General features: G+C 38.8%; 1 protein-coding gene across 1 annotated transcript in view; it reads right to left on the bottom strand.

Moving 5' to 3' along the window:
* The window catches only part of CFDP1 (craniofacial development protein 1), a 102,151-nt gene that overhangs the window by 70,849 nt on the left and 18,577 nt on the right, over window positions 1-12,725 (bottom strand). The window contains exon 5 of the mRNA XM_019710688.2: window positions 11,852-11,971. Coding sequence (XP_019566247.2) covers window positions 11,852-11,971 — 120 coding nt within the window. The remainder of the gene's footprint in view (window positions 1-11,851; window positions 11,972-12,725) is intronic.

The raw sequence follows: 12,725 nt of genomic DNA, 5'->3' as shown, positions 1-12,725 counted from the left end.
AAGACGGCACTGAGGTTGGAGCCTGAGTGACTGAGGGAATAGTGGTGGTACATTATTTTTTCTCCAGGGACATACCGGCAGTTTGGCCCAGCAGGAGAGAATAGATTGGAAAGAAATCTTAGATTCTAGTCTAGGTTCTGCCTCAGACAAGCTACTTAACGTCATAGGCTATGTTTCTTCTATCTGGAATATGGGAGGATTTACAGAAAAAGAGTTGAATGATGGACCAATGTGGTAGGTATCAAGGGGATGCAGAATCAGTTTCTAGCAAGCAGTCAAAAATATAGGTCTGGAGCTCAGGAGAAAGTCAGTACTAGAAGGACAGAGTAGAGAATAACCAACATAGAAGAGATGGCTAAAGCTGTTGTAAATATATGAATGATATTATTAAATGCATAAAGAAAAGAAGCCTGTGAATCTTGGGAAAACCCTAAACACAAAATATCCTGGTTGCGATATAGAAAAGGTGGCAGCTGAAAGCTCAGTGCCATACCAGGCTTATCAGGAAGTGGTGTCCTGAGATAGTGTATCATAAGTAGATGACATATCATATTGGGAGAAAGGAGTTGTATTTCATTTTCCATTGCCAACCAATTTCCTCGGTGATTGATAAAATGTAAGGAAAATAAAAGCCTTTATCACAGAATTTCCTTTCTATGCCTGGGAAACATTGATCTTTTGCTTTCATTATGGTGTTAAACAGAGTCCTATTTCAAAAGAATTTTAAAAAAATATAACTCCAATTTCATAAAGACAGATATTTCATAATCTAAGCCTTCACAGAGCTGAAATTCTGCCTGGCGCATTCTTGCATGATAGTATAAAACACACAGCTGACCCAAATTAGCCCAATGGGAAAGCTGGCTTCACCACATCAAGACTGAGAAAATGAGGTCCACACTGGTCCAATATAAGCTAAGTCGGAATGACTTTCTGAAATGACATAAAAAACTTGGATTTAGTTAACCCACAGCACAACACAGAAACATGGCTGGGAAGCAGACACGATGTTTTGTGGTTAGTGTTCTAAACGAAATTTTCCCTCAAATCTTTTCTTTGAAGCTAGTTACACTAGACAAGAGACCAAGATCAAGAGTGCTTTATACATGGTATTCCTTGGATCTTTCTAAATCTCATTTCTGGTCCAAATAGTCATGTCACACACTCTTTCTGACTGTAGAGAAAATTATTCTTTGGTTTCTGCCTCCCACAGCTCACCATCTCACAAGCAGCTGGGGCTAAAGGATCTCAGTCTAAAGCAGAAGTCAATGCAGAGGATGGGTTTTTCCTGTTCATTCTCAAATTAGCAGCCAGCCATTGAAATTACACATTTCAAATTCAAGGAATGGCTAATAATCAAAAGGCTGTGACTTTTTTGTGGTCATCTGCATCCAGAATTACCAGCTCTAAAGATAAATAGGTGTTCAGCTCTTTCATTTTCTCAATGAGATGCAAATATTAACCTAGTTTAAAAGTTTTAAATTATTTCAGCATAAATTTGTCATAGGTTCCCTTGGGTAACAGGGTTCTGGCAAGAATCCAGGGCTAAGTAACTGAATATAGTAAGGGCTGAACTTCAGATTAGCCTGATCTTCAATCCCTGACCAAAATAATTAGAACACAGCTGTTCAACCTCTTCCATAAGAAAAATTCTCCAATCCAAATGAAAATATTTACCTAATATGAACCTTTCTGAATAATCATAACCTTCCATGAAATGGCAGCAAGATGCCTGATCAGATAAGAATCACTGGTCGCTATGCTCAGGATAAATGACATTCTTCACGGATGTTAAAACTTCTGGGAATACATAGTAGCTTCAGACACTAAGGACCTGAGAGAGAAGTGGCATGCTGCGTTTTAAAGGATCTAGAACATACAGCCCCTGAATTGGCTCACAAATTTCTCTCAGTGTTTATAAAACTCAGATTTTTCCTGAACTCTAAGGTGACTAATAATTAATTAACTTTGATGATTTGATATAGTATGGAAACTATCTACAGGTGATACCCCAAATCTTAATTTATTCTTTCTGTAACATTTGACAAATGCACAAAAATGTAGCATTAGTTTAATTTTTGAATAAAGAGGGTTGTTTTTGGTACAAATTTTCAAAGGAGGGAAAATTTTAAGCCACAACAGCAGGTTATGAAGATCCAGTTAACATAATGATTATGGAGAAAACCCTGGTGAATACTGGTAATAGTGTGAAGAAATGGCACCTCACATAACACTGGAGATTTATTTGGCAACACTTATTAAGATTTAAGGTATACACATCTCATGACCCAGCAATTATACTTCTAAGAATTTGTCCTCCAGAAATAACAGCACAAGAACGTTAAAAAAAAAAAAGAAAAAAGAAAAAAGAAAGTGCAACAATTATTACAGAATTATTCACAACTGTAAAATTTGGAAAACTAATGTTCATCAATAATGGAATGGCTAATTATTCAAGTCATAGAATATTCACACAACGAAATACCATGCAGACATAAGAAATGGAAGTGTTTACATTGAACATGTAAAGATGCCTTAGACTGTTAAGTAAAAATTCAAGTTGCAGACTAACATAGAGTCCATTATTGTTTTAATGTATCTATGATTATAATTTATTAGCATAGTATAAGGAAGAATCTGCACAAAACTGATAGCCAGTTAACAACTATTAGCTTCTGAAGCTGGGAATGAAGGCAAGGTAGGTAGCATGAAAATGTCACTGCTCTTTCTGAAGAAATATAAGTGGTGGGACTACAGGTCATTTTTACTGTCTAACTTGTAATAAAACAACAAATAACAAAAGAAGCTTTTGCATCTCAAGGAAAACAAATGATAGAAAAATCATCTGTCTAAGCACATCAGTAGAGTTGAAAACAAAACAAATTCTAGTAAAAGACAAATGTAGGAACCATACAGCACATAGAACTCAAACCAAGAGAGTAATCTAATTAGTCAAAGAAGAATGTACAGCACTCATGTACCAAATCTTGGGAATGCTTCAAGCTCCTGGGACCTTGCCAAAGACAAACTATCTTTTCAGAGGGGATTCTGCCCTCTAGTGTGCACTAAAAGAAGCTAAAGCACTTGAAGCAAACCAATCAAGTAGTGAAATTTAGTGATTTCATTAGTGAAATGAAGTATTTTCACTTCATTTCTAGAGCATCACAATTTTCTCTCTAAATGAAGTCCTCCATATCCTTGTTTCTAAATCGATTTCCCTTTATCATCCTGAGTAAACTTTGTGAACGTCATGACTTCAGCTACTTATTCTTTCTATTCTTCCCTACATTCCCAAGAAGTGCCCAAAGCACATTATCAACTCATAATTCACACCAACAGAAATTTGGTACAACCAAGGGTATGATAATATAGCAAAATAAAGCTTTCAAAGTTTATAACAGTTATAAGCACCTGACTCTTAAACTCAGATTTTTAAGTCCTGTTGGCACTATAACACTAGGCTAAGGGCAAAGGGAAAACACTGCTCTGTGTAATGAAATCTCTCTCTTCACAGGACTTTCAAGGGATACTAGAATTTGTTCAACACTGGGCAACCTTGAAAACCACTAGGAACACTTCCTAGGTTCATAGTACTTGCTGTAGATATTCAATCCAAACCGACAGAGGTTACCCCATCCTGGTGACCACAGATTACTATATACCTGTAATGCTTCTAGAAGTATATTTTAAAAAAACAAGAATAAGTTAAAACCAAATGAAGCAGAGTTTAACATCCATTGAAGAACATAAAGGTGAAAATCTGATCCAGGATTTTCTTGCCCCAACACAAAGCACATCCCTGTGGAGTTGACAGGCAAGATGACAGCAAGGCTGCCAGAATCAATCATTTCCATTGTCACACTAGCTCCTTGAAACATCCTCTTAAAATCTATTTCTATCTAGCTAGTCCTATCCTAGAACAAAGGCTGCCAGAAGAAATGCACTTAACACAAGCTGGGCAAGGATGTCTCCTGACTCCCCTAGCAACACAAACTGCCTACAACGTAGGATTCACACCTCAGTAGGAGTCCATTACCCTACAAAAATAGTAGCAGCCATTATTCCCTGGTCGACTGATCACATCTTGTCCACAGCTTCATTGGTGACTGTTAAAAGAATATGTATATACAAACATACCTGGAACTCATTTTTAAAATCATACTAGCCCCTTCAACTTCATGAGATAAGAATGAGATTAAACAGGAAACCTGGATTAGCCATGGTTCATGGGAAAAAGGCTACAAAGGAAAAGGGAGGAAACAGTCATCTCACCTCCTTCAAAAATAACAAAATACAAAATAGCTTTCAAAGAGTCCTTTATCAGTTATAAAGCTGAAGAGAGATACTTTTAACAAAAAAGGCTAATTAGAAGTGTAAGAAAAAGTGACTGCATGGCAGGCACAGTGGCTGAGCACCCAGGCTTTGGTCTCAAATAGATCTGAACTGGAATCCTGGCTCCACTATCCATCAACTATGTAATCTCAACAAGTTAATGACACTTCCCCGAGCCTCAGTTTCCTGATCTGTGAAATGGGCACAAAGTTAATGCCTGTCTCTTGAGTGTTTATGCAGATTAAATGAAACACTTAGGACTGTGCCTTAAACTTGGTAAGCTGTCAATAAATAGAAACTATTTAGTCTTTTTAAAAAGGTAAATAAATGTTTAACCTGCAGTCTCAGAAGATAATATATCTAATATTTTATCTAAAGAACCGGTTCCAAAAGGAAACTGATCTGGTCACTAAAAGGAAACTTGTCATCCTAGAGTGTGAGAAACACTTGACTACAGGAACCAAGCAGGTAACAGAAATGAGTGAGGTAGATGACTAGGGAGCAGGAAAGGGCAAACACCATCTACTCTGCTCCAGCTCACTGATGTCACAAAGAAAGAGGGAAGGCAGTGGCACAACTTCTCATTTCTGAAGAAAAGCCAGTAATCCCGATTTTTATGTTAAGTCTCCTGATTTTTAAATGCTGGCCACATAAAAACCTCTAAGGACAGATCTGGTCCATGGGCTGCCACTTTGCGAATGCCTGCTCTGAAGTAGGGTCTCAAACCAGAAACAGAAGGTAAGTTCAGTTATGTAACTGAGGGACTCCAGCTCCCTAAAACAATGTATCTCAAAGGGGACACTGCTGGTATTTTGGAAAAGAAAATCCTCTGAACAAACCCTCCTAAGCGATGCAGGATATTTAGTATCCCTGAACCCCACCAGTGGTCTCCTCAAGTCATACGACAATCAAAATATCTCACCACACATTTCTGAACACCTCCTACGGGCAGTACCACATCCACTAAGAATAACAAAGTTAAATTCAAGTCAGTGGGAAGTTCAAGAACATCTATTTATAAACAGTAATAAAATAAGGACAGGGTCAGCCCTAAGTCAACTCAAACTAAAATCCCAAATTATCATCAAACAGGAAATCTCACTGAGTAGAAAGCTTACAGCTGGCTATGGAAATAAATCAAAAGGCTTAATTCCCTCTCCTTACTTTTGGAATTATGACAGAAGGAAACTGCTTTGCCTTTTCTCTAGCCATTGCTGTTATAGTGTTACTAGACATTATAGTTTTCCACCAATTTCCATTTTTCCTATAGCAGGAGCTTACATATAGGAATGTACATGCTTCAAAGAAATCATGGTGGAAGAAATCTAGGCACCCAAATCACCCACTCCTTGGTAACACTCCTAGATTTTTTTCTTATGGCTCATTCAAGAGCATATCCAGATTACCAAATGACCCAGCAATTCTATACCCAGATATATACCCAGGTGAAATGAAAATTCATGTCCACACAAAAGCTTGTACATAAAGGTTCATGAAGTATTATTTATAATAGCCTAAAGTGTAAACAACCCTGTGTCCACCAAGTAATGAATGGATACACCAAATGTAGTATATCTATACAAGGGAATATTATTTGGCCATAATAAAGTATAGACACATGGATGAACCTTGAGAACATTATGCTAAGTCAAAGCAGCCAGACACAAAAGGATAAATATTGTATGATTCCATTTATGTGAAATGTCCAAAAAGGCAAATGTAGACACAGAAGATAGATTAGTGATTGCCTGGGGGTGGGAAGGAGAGGTAGGGATGGAGATAAAGAGTGACAGCATTTCTTTTGGGGGTGACGAAAATTATTGTGGCTGTATAGCTTTATGAATGCACAACTCTGTGAATACGGGAAAAATCAACAAAGTGTGTAATTTAAATTGTTGAATAAATAAAAACAGCTCGATAAAGCTGTTTTTAGAAAGAGAGCGAAAAGCACAATTTAAAATTATTGAGTCCAAAAATATCATGGGTCACATCTGTTAGAATACTCACTCTCTTCTAATTATCTTGATTATTACCATTACCAATAAGGCCTTACTCATGATATTTATTCTTTTGAAAAAGCCGATTGTCCTCTTCCTGAAATGGCCATTCTCATCATGTACATCATGTACTGCGCGAGTTGACCATTAAACAATGTGGGTTTGAACTGCATGGGTCCACTATGCCGATTTTTTCAACTGACCTGCACAGTTCAAACCCATGTTGTTCACCGGGGTCAACTGGTGGCTGGGAAACTGCATATGCAAGAGGACCCATTTAAGTTATACACAGATTTTCTTTGGGGCAGTCGGACCCCTAACCCTGCACTGTTCAAGGGTCAATTGTACATCTATTCACCAGGCACACAAACACAGCCAACTGATCACACATTTCATGAGAACATCAAACCAAGAGGTGAAGTCAGATTTCTGAGGTAACTTGTCTTTTTTGTTGTTGTTGATCTAAATACACTTGCTGTGAATAATTTGGGGGTCCTTTCTTCCCTGTTAGTAAAAACACGTGAAATATAATTAGCTTTGAAATGCTCCTCTCAGCATGAAAGCAACTCCTTTAAACATAAAAGAACCTAAAAAATAAATCAACATAGGTCAGAGGTCTGATCAGTCATCATAACAAGAGATTCTGATCAAAAATTAGAGACATTTCCACCTAATATTGTGGGTATATCTGATTTTTGTTACTTTAAGTGAAACGCTCAATGCTCTCTCTATTAAGACTATATATCGAAAATTTGTAAAACTTAAAAAAGCCAACAGTCATGTTTAGTCATGTCAGAGGAGTTTGGGAGAGATCAGATTAGTTGCTCAGACAGGAAGACTGTTGCAAGAATGAACGGTTTCCGGGGACTGAGTGGTCCAATAGGCTGAATACTGACAAACCACAAAAGTCAGGATTACTGTCTTCTCAGGCTTTCGTCTGGTTTTCTACTGCATCATGACACTGAGGAATTCTGTCTCTTCTATATTTGGGGCAAACATTGCTAAACTGACACACCCATGATGTTGTTGGAGACTCAACAGTAAGGCCTGTTTTCCCCTCAATAGACGGAGAAAATAAGACAAAACTACATGGGAAAACGATGTTTTCCACCCTTGGGCTTTATTGCCTGAGGTCATTCCCAACCCATAAGGAGGCAACTAAATAATAAGCCCTTAATTAAACAAGTTAATGTCCATAGCTAGGATAATAAACTGTAATGAGACTTACAGCCCACTAGTAGCCCACTACTGGAATAAGGTAAGTAATAAATGTGGGGTTGAAAGCTGACTAGCCAGATACCCACAAACTCTGGGAGAAGCTGGATTCAAGTGGCCAATAATATTGGTAATGAAGACGGGTGGGGGGAGGGCAGAGAGAGAGGGTGAGAAGTGGAACAAGAGCTTAGCGTAACAGAACTGTGGGAATTCAGACATACTAAGCATTGTGCTTTGTATTACCAAATGTAGAGCGTGCTTCTTGTCAGTCTCTAACTCAAATTGGGTGTTTGGTTTACTCCATTCCCAAAGCATAAACTATGGTTTTTTTATAGCCTACGCAGTGTGCTATTTTAAACATGTGGAGGAAATACATTTTCGGTTACAAACATTTGCTGCTCCTGTGAATCTGTTCTTGTTTGCTAGCAAAGGATGTGGGACAGGATGTTTTACTCTCCTGCTCTGGTTTTCCTGTATTGCTTAAATCTGTTTAGAGAGAAGAAAAATAAATAAATAAAGTATTTCTACTAGGCAATTTCTGTAAACTAAAGCAACTCCAAAAATGAAAAAAGTCTGTGGAAAAAAATATTAGAATAATTTTCTTTTAATAAATTGGATTACTCCTATAGATTCTTCCCTTAAAAATACTTTCCATGCCACGCACGTTCAGCCTGTAGCAGACACTAGTGTTGGCACAGACAAAACATGCTCACTTAGAGACACCAGATCAGCGGAATTCCTCCTGACTGTCTTTTCTCAAGCACAATTACAACTGTAGAACCTTTTTGAGATACAAGAAAAATGATCATGCCAACCTGAATGTCATCTTCTTGATTTATTCAGAAATTCAAGGTACACTGTATCATTAAGTTAACGTGTGCCCATTTTCATGTACAACTCTAAGGACTTTTTTACTCAGGCAGACACATCCTTATAATCTGTTATGTCCCACTATAACTTTCAAAAAAATGGATTTTGGTCAAATTTCACTTGACTCCTTTATAAAGGAGTCAGTAGTTCATTAATCTACTGAAAGATCTTTTATCAGTTGGCCCCTCCAAATTCCCTCCATGTCCTCCTCCACGCTGCTCCCTGCCCCAGATGCTGCCCTGTACGGACGAAAGACTCTCTTCTGGGTCAAGCCTTAGTCATGCTCCTTTGAGTCCTCATTTCAACTAGGGTTTCAATCTTGGCCCAATCCTTGCTGGGCTCGCACAGTTCAGTTTTGGTAAGAATCCTATAAAGTCAATTTAAAGAGAATCCCCCCCCTCGATATCTGATCTGATCATTCTCCATATTTGACGGAGTTCCTAATCCCACCTTTGATGTATGAGGCCTAGCCTGCCTTCGGCAAGAATCCCCCCACTCCCACTCCTCTTAGAAATATTCCATCCACTGACCCTGCCCCTCTCACATTGTTCCTTGGCTATAAATCCCCAGCTGTCCGTGCTGTACTCAGAGTTGAGTCTGATCTCTCTTCCCTATTTTGATAGTCTTAACACCTATTGCAATAATCCTGAGTTAAGTCTTCCTTACCATTTTAACAAGTATCAGAATAATTTTTTCTTTCACAAGATTCAGTGGTCAGTGGAGCGTCCTGGCTCCACTGAAATGGGAGGAAGGAATGAGAGATCTGGATATTCATTCCACTGGCTTCTCCCTGGAGGGCCCATCACTAAGTGAAGGTCTCAGCTCCTGTCAGGAGGCCCTGTCTGCCATAAACTGCTCCCCTTCTTGCCCCTTCAAGTCTAGGGGTAAAAATGGAGCCTCATTATTACCAGCCCTGGGGATACTGCACTATTCCTATCCCTGTGGTTTTACATTACTTTGTGAATTATTAAACTCTTCTCCAAGTATCCTAATTTGAGGATGCCATCTGTTTCCTGCTGAGTCTACCTAATATAGATATCATCTCTGCAGATTTCTTATCCTAGAAAGGCTATTTATTAGCTCTTTCTAAGAAAGGAAGGCATGGACACAGAACGCAGTGATATTTCCATGAGTGACTTAGTGACTTCATCAAGCTGACCTTGTTAAGCTGCTACTTCTCTCTCCTCTAGTTATCCTCATAATTACAGTAACAGAGTATATTCTGAATCACGTAGTTTCCAAGCAGAATCTCTAAGCATCAACAGGGATTATTTTAAGAAATACCCAAGGAGTCTAGAAGTAAAAATTGTGCTAGTTGAAACTATGCTAGAAACCTAAGGTAGAAGAAACTTTGCCTTTATTCCTATCTGACACTTAATCCAGATGTACCTTTCACAGTAATACTTTCAATAAATTCAAAATACACTATATATTAATACCAGATAGAAGCCTGGTAACCCAAGTAAAAGCCTGTAAAAGTCTAGAGCAATATTTTTTCAAATTCAGGTAGTAGTAGATTGTGAAATCACTTCAATGAGTCATAACATTTTTAAAAATAATACATACTATACACAATACTGTAAGACAGAACATCAGAGCTCATCATATATCATAAAGGTAAATATTTCACCAATTTTTTATTTCACATTTTTACATACCTATATTTATGCGTGTACTATGGCATACTGTAAAATGTATTCTTTACTGTGAGTGGCAGTCAAAAGAGTTTGAAAGCTAATGGTCTGAAGAGAATCCCTTTCAAACAATGATCATAGGCTTAAAAACATGTTGCTTCAGCCTACAACTGCACTTTTTAAAAATCTCAACCCTCACTAAAAGTACAGTTCATTTTGTGACCCAGTACCAGCACACCAGTAACTGAAACAAAAATGTTATTAAACAATATCAACTCTTACTATGTGATGTACTATAATATTTTGTATTCTATTTCATTTCTTTTAAATAATGACTGCAAACCACAGCTTAAAAAGTACTGGCCTAGCGTATTAACAAGGCCAGGCCTGGAGAACTGTTCATATTACTTCGGTCCATCCACAACTACCTCTGCCTGTGTTTACATCCTTCCCACTGTGGTAACCAGCACCTAAATTCTTGTCCTTCTCAGGTTCTGTGTAACTACCACATGACTCCTGACACCTAGTCGCTCCAATGGGAAGAGAAATACTTGGAGTAAGCAGCAGATAAAGAGTAGTGAGCAGATGTGGACGTAGCCCCAGCCACATCCTTACACTCACCGCCATGGCACACCGAGAGCACCACCTCACCGCAAGCACCTGCAGTCCACAGCCTGGGGAATGAGGCCAGGTGGGAGGAGCTGAGCCAGTGACTGATGGCAGCTGGAGGGTCAATATCCCAGCCTCCTTGCCCTCTCTGTATTCTTCACCATCGCCCTGAGTTCCCTGGCAGGACTGGCCACCAGCAGCAGTAACCTGCTAGGTAACGCACCTGTGCTGCCTTCCTTCTGACCCTTTTTACCTCTCTACTGGGGCTTCCTGGAATCACCTCCCACATTAACGACTGGCACTCAAACCTTCATCGGAGGGGCTGCTTCTGGGTAAACACCACCGTGGTGAGCAGACTAGTGTAACATAAGAGTTGTTTGGAGCCAGAGCTGCAGACATGAGAAAAGCCTGTCCTAGAAAAGCTTATTATCTGATAGGAAAACTCTATTTTTTTTCAATGTTAGAAAAATAAAACAAAACTTTACTGTTCATAGCAATGATGTTTGGGGAGGGAAGGAAGAAGCGGCAACAGAAGGGTTAGAAAGCCCCTATAGGTGACTTTTGTACCCCCAACACCTCAAGGACACAGAGGTCCCCACAGGTAGCACCATGTCCGTGTCACTTCTCTGTAGGCCAGTGCCCTGGACTCTCATATTCACTGTGAGGCTTCACTTCTTACATATAGGTTAAGACAGGGAGTTTTATTTCCTCCAAAGAGAAAGAATGCCAGTCTTCTGCTAAAAATAACTCAAGTAATATGGAAACCATGAAAAGAGAAAAACTATTAAGTTCCTGACAATCTATTAATTGAATTATTTGTAAATCAGCTTTGACCTTTTTATGTGCTTTTGAGGTCCTTGGGATGGGAGTGAGTACTCAACTCAAACTTCATTAGACATTCTGATGATACTGTCATTCAAAAACTATTTTTAAATGTGAAGTTTACTTCATGTTCAGCTCTGTAGTTAACACTGTATATCAGGACTTTTTTCAGGGTAGAATCAAACTAGAGACCTATGGCTAATTTTCCATTGCAGCTTCCATTTTGGCAAATATTTCAGCAAAGGCAGAGCAGAGCATGATTCCTTCTCTCAGGAAAGGAGTCATGACAGCTACAGTTCAAGCAGGTCATTAAACTGAAAATAGCTTCCCAAGCGTGTCAGGCAGACCTGGGCCTGGGACTGGAATACTCACCCGGACCCAGCAGGAAGGGATGGCAGAGCTGAAGGGACATTAGCCTGTGGTTTTTCTTGCTCATTTTGCTTGAAGAAGGATTTGGCCTCTCTAGATGTAGCATCTACTTCTTTAGTCACCCTGTTCCAAGGAAGGAGATGTTAAGTTTACAAGAGGAATAAAAAGAGAGAAACAAAATCTAAAAAAGGGAATAAATGATAACAAGGAAAATACCCACTGAGCTTTATGGTTAAAGTACACTATAACAGTTCTAGAGAAAGACATTTTCCCTTACTACACGAAACAACAATGTATGTAAACTTGATCTCTCTAAAATCCCCTCCATGAAACACATGCTGGTAGTCACTACTGAATTACAGGCCTTGGGGTTACCGATGTGAAGGCTGGAAAAGGCTCTCCCACTGCACCTCACATGTCAATTAGGGCTCACACATAAAGGCCCAGTAAAAGCTAGAAGGGGGAGATGGAATATTTGGGAGAAAAACATTGGCATTATTTAAAAAAGAAAGCAACAGTGTAAACAACTGGAAATACTAAGCAGAAGGCTCCTGTTCTACACTTAAAAAACAACCTAGAAATGAAACAAGATCCCTTAAAACTGGCTTATTCGGCACTAATTTGGGAATGGAAACTATATGATTGAGAACCTGGTCCAATTTCAACTCTGGAAAAAATTGCTTTCAATAAAACTGAAGAGCAAACAAGGATATTTATGGTGCCTGAAATTTCAGATAAATAAAGGAGAAATGCCTAATGCCTGCTTAGGCTTGCTAACTCAACAAAAACATCTGAGGAATTTTGTTCAAATTCCAATCTATTTGTAGAAAGGGTCCAAGATTATGGTCACTGTATTACATGTTCAACCAGGTCATCC

The sequence above is a fragment of the Rhinolophus sinicus genome, linkage group LG11 (assembly GCF_036562045.2).
Source record: "Rhinolophus sinicus isolate RSC01 linkage group LG11, ASM3656204v1, whole genome shotgun sequence".
NCBI classification, from domain to species: domain Eukaryota; kingdom Metazoa; phylum Chordata; class Mammalia; order Chiroptera; family Rhinolophidae; genus Rhinolophus; species Rhinolophus sinicus.
Note: the sequence above shows the minus strand (reverse complement) of the source record. Positions and strands in the feature narration are given on the sequence as shown.